Consider the following 14,802-nt stretch of genomic DNA (forward strand, 5'->3'; position numbering starts at 1 on the left):
AACAATGGTGATGTAATACTCGTGAGAATCATAAATATGACTATTTTACGGTTTATATTAATTTTAATAACGAAAGTAGCCTGTGTATATGACACGGAATTTATCATTTAATTTCACAAACAATAGCAAGTTACTAGGAATTATAAAAAGGTCATTTATAAAGATAAAACAAACATACATATTATGTGTTCACAGATAAACGATAACGATATATAGACAAATAATAATCAAAATAATGTCGTGACGAAATTTCAGCAATGCATTTAACCTCTACTCAAGAGGTGCACTCTCTTTCTTCTCTTAATCTTTTGATCCAATAGGACAACACAACTCGAAAGGGATTAGGCGCCAACGGCTTTACATACATTTTGAATCACATTAACACAGAACTCCACGCTGTTACTGAGTTTTTAATAGACAGAATAACCCGATTACTTTGATTGCTAATATCTATTATTTAAATCTAGCACCTTAAGCTCTGCACTGATGCAAAATAGTCACTTAACCAACAAGTTATATGAACAAGGTTTCATTTTTGACAATGTTTTACGACGACGATAACGTATGACCTTTAAACCGTATAATCATAATATTTTGATTGTGATGCTGCCTGGCATTAGGAACCATTAATGGACCAATGGACCACCAAAGACCAAATTATATACAAGAATTTGTAACAAAGGGAAATGACTATAGAGATATGAATTTAAATAATTAAATAAAAACTAAGCTGGAACATAACGCGTATTATTGTTGGGCGGTAGGATAGTTTAAGAGTGACTGGTGTCTATCCAGGTGAGTTAATATTATAAAGCCAGTTAATATTATTTAGGAATAGTCATTTCTATTAAATAAAATTTAAGAAATGTTTATGTCGGAGATCAAAGTGGTATTATTCACGATTAATTTAGTTATTTAAATAATAACTAATGCTTAGGGGTGACTAGTAACAAGGCTGTGTCTTATTATTTCGCGTGTCAATTCAATTTTGTCAGAAATAAAAAAAATATAATGTAACTAGGATTGAACTAAAATAACTCGTCACTAAGAAAAGTCAAAGGGCCGAGATGGCCCAGTGGTAAGAACGCGTGAATCTAAACCGATGTTCGTGGGTTCAAACCCGGGCAAGCACCACTGAATTTTTATGTGCTTAATTTGTGATTATAATTCATATAGTGCTTTACGGTGAAGGAAAACATCGTGAGGAAACCTGCATGTGTCTAATTTCACTGAAAATCCATCCACATGTGTATTCCACCAACCCGCACTGGAGCAGCGTGGTGGAATAAGCTCTAAACCTTCTCCTAAAAAAGGGAGAGGAGGCCTTTAGCCCAGCAGTGGGACATTCACAGGCTGTTACGGTAAGAAAAGTACATACAATATGTAAACAATTGAAAAAATAAAAATAAGATAGTGAGATTGAGTTGAGAAAGGAATGATTACCGGCTCAACTTCAAGTCGATATTCAAGTTGGAGGACAAATTAGTCTGGGCGGTCAAACTGAGCACAATGACATATAGAGGGTATGTTCGTGCGTTGCGTTTTTTTAATTAAACAAAAAGACAAGTTATAAATCACAAAACAAAACCGTTGTGTAGTATATATAGTATCGACAATTCTTCAACAGAAAATTCTGGTCTGTAACCTTGTGAGTTAAATCTAGTAACGTCAATTTGATTTTTTTTATATTTATTATTTATACATAAGTGAGCAATATCTGTTATTTAATAGAATCCGAAGAAATCATTAACTATAAAAGATATACATCCAACGTCAGACAATCTGGCGTGTACAAAACAAGTTTGGAAGAACAAAGGCAAAATATCGGTTTGCATGCCACGGTTTCGTTAGGGGCTTTCTAGAGTACGGCGTTACTAACATAGATTTATGGCACTGCCTATGCTTTCGCTACGTTTTGTAACGAAAAGATTTATGAATATATGCAAATGTGACGTCGGCACACAATTTTCCGCAGTTGCTTTTAAGCAAGTTTAGTTTCGTGTGCTCGAAGATATTCATTTTAGGGATATCTATAAATAGAAAATTATACAAACATATCAAGAATATCAGTTTTGTTTTTATATTAAAATAATTTCAATATTTAGTCAATATTTAGTATGAATGAATGATACTGTTTAATAATATAATGATTTTATTTGTCACCAATTTATCGATTTCTGTTTCAATTCCATATTTGATTAATACTATTATACGATACGATCGGGCCATTAGGCACAAACGTTTCGTTTATACTTGTATAAATCAGTTAGTATTCCCGACTCGATTCCCGAACGGTATTGTTGTATTGATAAACGAGAAACGGAAAATGGATTCCATTGTTGAACCAAAATCAATCGATTAACTGTTTGATTTTCCTTTAATCAAATAATTTGCACAAAATAGGTAACATTGTTTTGCTATGACGAACGATGTCAAACAACATAACAAAATTGCTATGTTGACTTTGATTATATATTCAGAAACCTTAATAATTTGAAACGTTTACTAGGTTAAATATAATTTTCGATATTGAGTCTAAATGGATGATTGGAACAATGTTTCCCTTTGTGAATTTCTGTTTTGCATAAACACGAGAAGTAATGGTAAACTTATAATATTGATCCGCTAAGACCATACAACTTTCTTGGGACAAGGTATTCGTTTCTATAATAAGATTCCGCAGAATATTGTTAACTTAGCTTATAAATATTTTTTAATGTTTATAATTTATCTCGTATTTGACGGTGAAGGACAACATCGTGAGGAAACCTAAATGTGTCTTATATTACTGAAATTCTGCCACATGTGTATTCTACTAACCCGCATTAGAGCAGCGTGGTGGAATAAGCTCCAAACCTTCTCACAAAAAAAAGGGACAGACCCACCAGTGGGACATTCACAGGCTGTTACTATTTAGTGTTAAAGACAAATAAATAATGTAACACAATATAAAGTATATACATAGATGCTTAAACTATTGAGTGAGAACAATTTTATCAATAGTTTGTATTGTACCGTGCTTGTTTGAGGGGTTAATGAACTAGTGTAATTACAGATACAGGCGATATTATATCTAACAAGTATGTTCTATGGTCGACGGCACATTGACGATGTAATGAGTAATTTGTACGAGTATTTCTCGCAGTCAGTCGCTGTTAGATATATAAGGGCTGGTGACCACTTACTATCTAGAGGCTTGACTGCCTATCAAAAATTTATAACAAGATACAGTTATATGTATATACGACATATTACGTTATTGCCTGTTTCTCTTAAAATAATAAAAAAATAATGTTACAAATAAGAATCTGAAATAATAATATTTTTAATGTGGTAAGATGACGAGGTCTTATAATATTCGATGGAGACTAAAATATGGTTCGTCCTCGAAAATTGGAACGTGATGGAAGTGACAATGGCTCAATGTCGCCTCACTGTCTCCGAAATACAAGGACACGGATATTTATAAACGTGTTGCTGGCACATGACTCCACACGACGTCAGCGGTACATTTTTTTTGTCTATATCACCTTCGTATTTCCAGGCTTTATATATATATGTTATTTTCATAATTAAAATGCACCGAGAAGTTCCACATGATCCGTCTACAGAAAAACACAGCGCAGACATTAAAATACATATATTAGTCACAGTCTAGTAAAACTTTTACTGCAGGTTTAAAGTAACATTTGTTTTCGTTGATTTTATTTCCTGAGTGCAATGAGATTATCGATATTGTTCTTTATAAAACTATATACGCCAAAAGTATTACATAAATTATTCAAAATCTTTACCTTCTAAAAACCACTCCATGCATATAATAATTTTTTTTTACAGGTGAGCTCTTAGCTCTTTTTAATCGTCACAATACATTATTAAATTAAATTTGGAGCTACCAATGGTTAGCAATATAGATTCCGAAAAGAACCGGCAACAAACTCAATAGTTACTCTTTTTTAATAAGTTTGTTAATTAAATAAAATTCAATTATTATTTACTTAACATAATTCATTTAAATGTACACATTTAGTATATATAATTGAAGGTAAAATGATTATTAACGATTATTGTCATTAATCGATTGGAGATAGTTCTGTGGCTCATGATAATAAAATGCAAAAAATTTGCATTCATAATATTTGCTATTTTTTTTCTATTTAATAAAATGTTGTAATATATTTAAATTCACTATTAGTTTTAGTATGTGTTGTGATGTGGAAATGGAGCCGAAATGGAGCTTGTGACAAATAAAAACTTAAACAATTTTATTAAATAAAAAATTATTAAAAAAATGGGATTTCTAATTTAATAGCTTATTTATTATTTACCATGTGAAAAAAAAATTAAACTTGGCATATTAATTGATTTCTTGGGCTAATGGATAGGATATATCTTATTTCCGGATATAAAAGGGTTTCTCGGAGATTAACTCGATTAATTCTAAAAGCTATTCTTATTTGAAAATCGTCAGAACAAACTCGCAATAATAGCTCATGTGTAATAAATCAAAGTGCAATAAAAATGATGAAGCTATACCATTATTTTTTATGTAACATCAATATTAAAATATCTTAAAACGTTAATTCATTTTCAGTGGTAAAAAAGGAAACATACTTTTAAGTTTATTTTTATTGTATTAGTGTGGCGGATTGGCATGTGGGCCACCTGATGGTAAGTGGTGCAGTCAGAATTATTATTTACTCCTTACATCGCCAATACACTACCAACCTTGAGAACTAATATGTTATATCAATGCTAACAAGTAATGCACTGTGAATCCTCTCAAATGAGTTGGTTAACTCATATCGCTTCATGCTTTGCTTCAGCTGTTTTCATAGTTGTCAACTACGAAAAATAGCGTGTAATAATTATATATAGGTGTTTAAGTAAATAAAACACAAAGTAGTCGTTAGGACTTGACTTTGAAAAATATAATATAGACGCACGTCTCAACTTTGCTATGTCGGCAAAGAACTATTCTTTTTCTAAATACAGGGCCCTGGAAGGTGCACAAATGAAACAACACTCTAGCCTGTTGAATTGGCCAATTGAGCAAATCTTGTCTGAATGTAGGTGAGATTAAATGATATAAAGTAAACGCGTGTGGTCCACCACAATGAATACAGCACCGAGAGTACTGTAGACGTATGTCCAGTTGCATCATATGTAACAATTCTAACAAGTCCTATTGTAGGCATAGACGTGTGACGTATAAAGAGACTACACAACGAGCTTGACAATAGAATGCCTTTGATTAAATTCTATGAACAAATGACTGTTGTAAAGTTTAATGAACTGTATTTTGAAATTATTTAATTTAAGTAATTAAGGATAAGCTGTGTGATACCGGCAGAGTAGAAGCCTTTGTCAAAGCCAGAGCCAGCACATTGCAACTCGTGACTAAAAATAAAAATAAATATTTTAACTAACGCTATCGTCGAACCATGCGTTTATAACTTTTACGAATACAACGTTTCGCTAATTAGATAAACAAACAATCAAATAATTCGTCAAAGCTGAAGCATTCACGACCTTTAAATTCAAATGTATTTTAATACTACTAGTTGTTATACATAGAAAATGTTACATACATAACTATTTATTCCTATATAGTTCTTGTACAAGGATTAAGCAGAGCATTTCAAAATCTCATAACACTTTTAAAACAATTTGCGAATTTAATGTGTAATGAGATCGAGCTCATTAATCATTCGAAATCTTTGTACCACAACGCTTAACTTCTGACTTTCAAGAGATATATTCCACTGGAATTTTAATAATATTCGTAAATGAAAATGAAGTCTGGAAAATTAATTGACGCAGCGCTTGCAAGGCTCTCAACAGCCTAGATTAAAATGCTCAAAGGTGCTACTTTTAAAATGAAAGGAATCCTTTTGCCTAAGGCTCGCTAAGTCCGTAGTGCTGTATTTAAATTTAGTGCCTTGGAAAGCAAACAACTTATACTTGTTAGTGTTCTCTAGTCCACTTCGAATTTGAATGAATTCGCCACATAATGCCGCTCAGTTTTATCATTTTTTGTTCTGAATAGAATTAGGTCACGCCTGTATTCGATTACACTTCTGAAATTTTATGTTGAATTTTCTCTCATATTTAGAAGATGATACAGAATCTATATCATACCTATCTATTTCCTAGCATTTTAAGAAATATACTAAATATATAAAAGGCTATTTGGAGCAATATAAAAGCGAAGGCGTATAACAAAGGAAATGACACCAATTTTAAGGGTGCGCCGCTACACCCTCAATACTTCAAGGTGCTTGTGTTTTAAGAACACCAGTCTAAATAATTAGGTTTATATGCGATTTATACAAACGCTTCATGTTACAAATATATTTTTACTTCGTGCGGGAGATGTGTATGGGAGATGTGTATCGTAGTATTAGCATAAATGACAAAATGGTCACTTGATCAATAAAATAAAAAGTTTTAATAAAATTTATTAACTACATTTTCAAATTAGAAAGCGTTAATTATTTTTCACAACAGAGTTACCGGCAGGTACGTTATAAATAGGATTTATGAGAAAAATATTAAGAAATTAAAAAAAAGCAAAATTACTCTGCACAACCTCGGCTCCTGATTAAAATTTATATAAAAATATCCGGTCGTTTATAACACCATAAAAAAATCCAGAGCTGAAATAATATCCTTTAAAAAATTCGCTCAGCTCAATATAATGAAAATACCGGGTGTATTAAATTTTATTTTATCACGCGTATTATACACCAATGTATTCAAACAAAATCGGTGTAATCTGAAATGGTATTATTCGTTTAAAATCACACGTTACTGTAAGACTTTGTAGGACATTTGGACATACCTGCACAGATTAACGGTTTTATAATTATACACTAAAAACTCTTTGGTTTCCTGTCAAGTTTAAGTATTTTATATAGTCAGTATTATAAGGCTAGTCTGCCTTGTTGGTCTAGTGGCTAAATGTCAGGCCACCGATCCTAAGTTCAAACCCCAGGTCGTCGTCAAAAGTTATTGGGTTTTTCTGTAGAAGAATTTCAGTAGAAGCTGGGATTCTGGAAGTTGGATGTGTCCACTCCCGTGCCCGGAAGGAACGTAAAGCATCTGCACTCTTTCCGGTCATGTCGGATAGCTGTCCCATCGGATAATGTGTGAGCGAGGGAATAGAGAGTGCACATAATGCAAGTTCAATGTGCATACACACTCAAGAAATTATTAATCTTTTTACAATTTTATCATTCTTGTAATGTAATTTAACTCTTATCTATAATTTGTATGTACTATTAGAATTTATAAGTGGTGATTTGTAAAGAAATCTAATAACATAAATATATAAATAACAAATATACTAATAATATAGAAGATACGATCTTTGATATTGTTGTAATAATAGACCATTTCCTTTTCCCAATTCGAAACGCCAATAAATCAATGTCAAGCAAGTCCAATCTAAGAAGCAAATTGGGATTAATAATGGCGTTCAAAGAAAGGTCCTCGTCTCCATTGTGATGATTAGCGTGACAAATTGGCAAAGGAATGTACCGAGAATGCAATGACTCCGAAAGTGATTATTTTTAAATAAGAAATTTAAATTGTTCGTTTTTCAAACGCGTAGAACATTAACATTAGAATATATAGCCTTCCGTTTTCGTAAAGTCGATCAAAATGTTTTGATTTCGCCAACGTTGATTTTCATTATCAGCTGAATTTCATAATTATAGCTCTTTTTTACACCAAGTTTAATGATATAATAAAAAATAGTAACAGAAACAGATTTATGCGGTACAAAAGACGGTCTTATTAGTCTAAGCGCAGAAAAGGTTTACCTTGCATGCATGCTCGTAAAATATAAGTACAAAAATACAGTCTATTACCTTTTGGATGTTAGATAAATAATAAACCATTAGTATGTGTGTGTAACGACCAATTTATTTTTAATATATATTTTTTTAAGTTTTTGTTTTTTATATTTTTTTATAAAACATAAATGAAATGTTTCATTATTGAGTAGAATATTAAAAAAAAAGTCTGGCATCCCTATTCTTGACACAACTGTTTGCCAGACCACCTTCAATATATTTATTTAAATGTTAAATTTCCTATATATATATATATATATATATATATATATATATAGGAAATTTAATAATATATATATATATATATATATATATATATATATATATTTATATTTATATTTTCACTACTAGAATTATTTTTTATTTTTTAAAAAAAAATTATTTGAATTTTATTTTGATTAAGCATAAAAAATACATATAACCTCAAATTGCCATCCTCCTAACCCATCAACCCATTTTGTAATCACGATTTTATTATTTTTGTATGAACAATATCAAAATAATTACTCATAGTGAACCTCATCGAACTTTCGTCTACGTCATTCATTTCATCGGTGGTTATCATCTACAGCACTCCTATCCTTTTTCTGCCATAGATCCCATCCCCACACACTATCAATAAATTACTTTTTAATTAAAAATAAAATATTCAGTAGATATAATTTATATGGCAGAACAACGTTTGCCGTTTCAGCTAGTAATATATATTTGTTCGTTTATGTATATGGACATATTTATCTGTCTCGGTATGCTAATAGACTGAGAACGGTTTAATTGGATAACTAGACCATTGAGGATGTCCAACTCTGATCTTGAGGACAAAATTACAAAATTCTTTCCTTTTTTTCTTTCTAATATTTACCAGTTGGATTACAGGCTCTCTATTCCTCAAATTTAGGGACAGTACTTACTAAGTCATTAATCGTTTTTTTTAAATTATTTTATTAAAAAATATTTACTTATTATTGGATTTTCTAGGCAAACCAACGGTTAGCTAACCGCCCAACACATTACACTTCTTGCTAGTTGTGATGTAATGTTAAAGGCAAGGCCGTGCTGTATTCAGTCAGGCTTGCCCGAATGTGTCATGCTATATAAGCGGAAGTTTGTCCTTGACCCAAAGTTATTTAGAGCAAGCGTGACGTCACCAGTGTCGCTGATCCCCGAAACTGGTTTCCGGCTCAACGAGTGAACGTTGAACACGATGTCGTTCGCGCGGTTTATATCCGCTTACGATACAATTTTGATGATTTCAATAATTTTACATTTAAATATGCATATAAATTACCTATTTTTTATATTGTTTACGCACTGCGTGAATTTCTTAATCGTGATATATTTATGGGAATAATTATTAATAAAGGTTGTTTCAATTTTCAAATTATTCGCGATTAATATGATAAAATATAAACGCAAAATTTAACCGTGTCCATGTGTCAACCTTATACGTAATGTTAATCTACTAATGCAATAAAATTCCGGTGTAGTTTGTGACGTGCACAAAATGCTTGAACTTTTAATGAATGGCAGAACCGTAAAGGTAACAATGTAACTTTATTTCGTTTTCGCGGATTTCATTTTTCTGATGATAACAACACGCGTCGAACTTCGACATATGCGTAAAAACAAAACTTTTAAATTTTGTTGCCATTTTATACAAACCAATTTACTCGTATATGTGTATACTCGTGTAAAAGCCTATCTATACTGATAAAAAAAAAAGAAGGCGCAACATTCTTTTTTTTAAATTCTGTGAGCGAAACCTTTAAATTAATTCGTCAAAATATGAAAAGAAAATATGGATGAAGAACAAAGTCAGCAGACTAATTAATAATATTTTTTGAATTAACTTTATGCAAAAATATTTATTTAATGTTTACACAGTTTTTTTATTATATAAATCTGATAGAATAATTTAAAATTATAAATTATAACACTGGAGTTAGTTACGTCATTTTTAAAAATTCACAAATACTTATAATTAAATACTCACGCACAAACACATGCACACATATTTAACAATTACAAATTAGACCTATTACTTTTATGTCTATAAAAATTATAATAAAAAGATATATGTACAATTTGTTTAAATCGCGATAAGTATGTTAATATATTTTACTAATATATTATAGAAAACAGTTAAAATAAGTAATATTATTTAAATTCAAATGTAGTCTAGTTTAAGCTTCTAGTGAAAACTTTGTACTTAATTTTAACTTCCCTGAAAAGAAAGCTAATAAAACGCTCTTCAAAATGCGACATAAACTACGTTGCAAATGATTAAATTGAATCTCGTTTCCATAAAAACTACTGCAACGTCCCTATTTCTTTCTGAAATTAAATAAAAATGTAAATATACGAAATGGACCCGTGGAAAATATTTGCAGTTACTGAGAAAAACTAGAATTATATATGGTAGACGAGTTTGAATTTGATACAGATACAAACTGAGAGACATCCGTTTTGATGATGATGATGACGTATCTTCCGCATTATAGCCTTTATATGTAGTGTACTAAGACAGGTGTGTGGCACGTGTTTAGTTACGCCTTTATGCAAAACTAACGACCGTTCTGTAGTAGAGCACGGTTCTCCGGATGTTCTGAATTATGTGATTATTATACAGCGCAAGCATTTGCCATAGGAATTAAAGCGAGTTTCATTAATTTTTTCTATAGAAATGAAATTTTTTGAACAGCAATATTATAAAGAATAAATATAAAACCGTACAGACTTATTTTATTTAGACTAAATCCCATAAAATGATATGATTTCAAAGTAATATATTATTCATATGGTCATAAAATTGTAATATGACATCAATTCAAATTATAAATTATAAGAGCATTTTATATGATTAATTTAAATTGAAAATTACCATCGATTTCAAATGTAGATTCTATCGAGAAGAACTGGCTCAAAACTCAATAGTTACTTTTTTCACCTATTAGATTACAAAGCTATATATAAAGTATTTGTAAGTGTCGTAAAGCACGTAAAGCCTGCACCTGATCTTTCTCCGGTCTTAACGAACTATGAGAGGGAATAAATAGTGCACCTGAGGTTGCGCTATCCTATGAGACCGCCGTGGCCGGTTAGGAGGAAATTATTGGAAATATTCGCAGATGGTCGTCTACAAATATTAAATGATGAACTTGACAAATTAATTTCAGAAGTAATTTCTTAATTCAATATCATCTTAGTTCATCATACCAACATGATAAGGTCAACAAAACATTTTTCTTTGAAATTTAATAGGCGGCGCGGGTTATATGTGAGATAGTAGTCACAAATGCTGATTAACATTTTCTTTGTAATAAATATAAACCATTTCTAATTATTTACAGCAATTGTATTTAAGATAGTATGCACGTTTGCTTGTTAATGTACTGACTTATTAACCCTTGAAACTGGAACATTGCTATACACAGTATTGCTGCTTAGCGGTATAGTAAGTATAGTTTGGGGGGTATCAGCAAAAAAACAATATAAAGCAAGAATGTTTTTATTTCGGTTTGAGTAAAACTGATGATGGTGATATCCTCCTGACCGATTTCGGCCACGGCGGCTTATCTCAAGAGAGATTAGCCAACTGCACAGGACATATTTTCGTGCATAAGACAAACACAGATACACTCTCTATTCCGTCTCTCTCATAATCTAATTAGATGGCAATCCGACACGACCGAAAAGAGTTGAGTCGAGTTGAACTGAGTATAAGGGAGACTGTAATTGAAGACATGTACGTGTTGGGTCCAATACAAATTTGGCAGATAAACATATTATTTGCCATTGGCGAAGATTTACATTAAATTACGTGATTCAACTTTTCGCTACTTTAAGGAAAACTTAAGAAAAATACGTAACATTTTTAGATAGTCCAAGAAGACAGATCGACGTTTTCCCCTCGCGACCATTAGCCGTTTTATCTTTTGATCCGATAAGACTACGCCCCAGATTGGGAAGGTATATAAAGCTGAACACAGTTTTATTAACAGGCTGTTTTTTATAGAAATATTCTTCTATATTTTTTTGGTTATATTATATAAGCAAATAAATTCAATTTTAAATATGTATACATTTAACATTAATTATGCATTTGATTTGGAAAATAAATGCTTATTGTGGAAGTGTTAATGTATTTGTAGGAACTGTTAAAATATTTTTACACTCTAACTGAACATGCAGCTTTTAACTTCATACGTAAGCTTTAGAAAATTTTATTCACAAATCTTTTTCGTCCCATATTTTATCCACTAGCGTTAAGATTCCAATTTTATCCACTTCGATCTACGTCATCTTTTCATACTTCGAACACATATTCTGCAAACGACAGATTTGCACCTACGGTGACATACGAGGGCATAGTAATTAACGTAGATAATAAAGATAGCTTTGCTCATTTTATAAAGACTAAAAGTGTTTTATGTAACAAGTTTTTTACCAGTTTTGGAATAACTTTCTTGTTACCTTTACTAATATTATAAATACGAAAGTGGGTTTGTTTGTTTGTTGCACTTTTGCGCCTTACTACTCAGCCAAACATCACGAAATTTTGTATAGAAGTTTTCAAGGGTATAGAAAAGCAAATATTTAATATACTTCAAGGTAGTTTGACATATTATCTATATCATTAATTAGCATAATGCTACCTCAGTGACCGAGTTTCGTTCGGCTCTAATAAGTCATTACTTATGTTATTTTTTTGTGAAAAATTGCCTTTATTCAGGAAAGACACCATATAGATTCATAATTAATACATCTGGTTTTTCAAAATGTTATTTTATATTTTTTTGGTATTGCAGTGTTAATGTAATGAAAGTAAACTGAAATACTCACCGGATTTCGAGACTCGGTACCGCAAACCACGCCCGCTTTTCGGATGGCACCGATTATAAGTTCCGAATTCACCATAATTATTGTTCACACGACTATAATCCGCTAGATGTCGGTTTCCGTCCAGATGGTTGGGTAGAGACCGATTCCAACCCATAACATCACCGACAACTGAGCCGCAGACTGACGATTCAGTCTGACTTTTCGCCTCTCCATTGCAAAGATCTCCACTAGAGCGTGCTCGACGGCCCTTTAGGCCCTTGGCGGAATGCTGGCTGATGTTTGAGCCCATTGCGAGGCGGGACCTCAAGAGGGCCCCGCCGCACTCATCGCGCCAATCTTCCTGAGATTCGCTATCGCTTCCTTTGTATACGTTCTGATCTAAAACAAGTAAAAAGAAAATTGAATACAATGAAATTTATAAAGAAAAATATTACTATAATACAATACGTTATACATATATATATATTGGCCAAGCCAAGCAATGCCATGCCAAGACATGCTATGCTATGCCACGACAGTTAAAGCCAGGACTGTCCACCAAGCCCGCCTGACAACAGAACTTAATACCCGATCGGTTCATTTCGGAACGTCATTCGTTTTTGTACAAAAATGTTGCTATGACAACCAAAAATAACGAATGGGATGATGTGGCCATGAAAACGGAAAATAACAGTGGTGAATTGGAAAAAGTATTAAGTATTAATATACATTCTATTATTGATATATTGTTATCATTATTACCTTCTTAAAAAAAAATTTAATTTTAAAAATCTTTTAAAAATACTCGCTTGTAGCTTTCTTACCAAACAAATATATGCTAAGAAAGTTCGAAATACGAACAAAATGAAATACTTCCAAAAGTTGGTGATACTTTATTCCTGATTGCTTTCCAGACCTCCGTTTAGTAAACAAAGCCGGCAGTCGGATTGCAAACTATGGCAAACTACTCTTATCATGAATCTCTAAACTTAAAATTCAATGTTTATCGTGAACGTCTTCCAAGACTTCAACGCAGCGATTCTATTGATTTCAAATAAGTACTTCTAGGTACTGAATGGATTGGGTACTAAGAAACTTTTAAAAAATTGGATAAACTGGATATTTTTTCGATGTTTGATTTGTCGTTATATCCGCCTGTATCTTTGAACTAAAATAGATTAAATGTGGACGCATTCTTCCTTTAATACTTGTATAATATTTCAATATAATATAGTCTTATACCAGATCGGAAAATCCAAGTAACAAGCAAGATCTATATAGGAATATGTGCTTATGTTTTGTAGGTTAAACTGAGATTAAAGAGATACCACATAACTCTCAACTCTAGAACTGAAATCTAAGTTTTGCGAACTTTATCGCTTAAGGCTTGTAATTCTACAGAAAAGATAGTTAGTTTGTATAGTTTGTTATTCAATTTGATTATTTTTTTAATTTTGCAATTGGTCACAATATGGTTTCCTGTTACAAAAAAATCACAATTCCGAAATCAGTCTGGTCCTCCAGACTGATTTCGGAATTGTGATATACATGGCCATACATGGCATGTTATATATATGGCCATAGCGGCCAATCTCTAGAGAGATTAGCCAACTGCGCAGGAAATATTACTCGACAAATTGGAGAATTGGAGAATATGGAGAAGAAGCAGGACCAACGGCTTTTAGGTGCTTTCTGAGGCACGGAAATGTATACACTTCCAACTTCCGGACTCCGGGCTGCTATTGAGAATTTTCGACGGAAAAACTCAATAACTTTTTATTGGCCCAACCTGCGATTTGAACCCAGGACCTCCTAGTCTGCGGCATTACATCTAGCCGCTAGACCAACGAGGCAGTCGAAATCAATATATAAAATCATCATAATAAATCACCAATGTGAAAACAGAATGAAATTAAACGAAAGAAGATGAAGAAAAAATATTTTAACTTATTTAAGCATAAATTCATATTGACTTGACACGTGCTTGCAGTATTAGGTAAAGTAAGAAAACATTTACCAAATTATTTATTTCAAGGTTCATTGAAAAACATGCTCCAATTTTTTGTGACGGTGTGATTAAAAGAAGCTGAAACAGAAAACTTTAAGAGAGTAAGAGAGAAGG

At 31.9% G+C, this 14,802-nt stretch overlaps 1 protein-coding gene across 4 annotated transcripts in view; it reads right to left on the minus strand.

Moving 5' to 3' along the window:
* The window catches only part of LOC126771099 (uncharacterized), a 102,150-nt gene that overhangs the window by 50,730 nt on the left and 36,618 nt on the right, over nt 1-14,802 (minus strand). For all 4 annotated transcript variants that reach the window (XM_050490821.1, XM_050490822.1, XM_050490820.1 and 1 more), the window contains one exon: nt 12,702-13,079. In XM_050490821.1, the coding sequence (XP_050346778.1) occupies nt 12,702-13,079 (378 nt within the window). The remainder of the gene's footprint in view (nt 1-12,701; nt 13,080-14,802) is intronic.

The sequence above is a fragment of the Nymphalis io genome, chromosome 10 (assembly GCF_905147045.1).
Source record: "Nymphalis io chromosome 10, ilAglIoxx1.1, whole genome shotgun sequence".
NCBI lineage: Eukaryota > Metazoa > Arthropoda > Insecta > Lepidoptera > Nymphalidae > Nymphalis > Nymphalis io.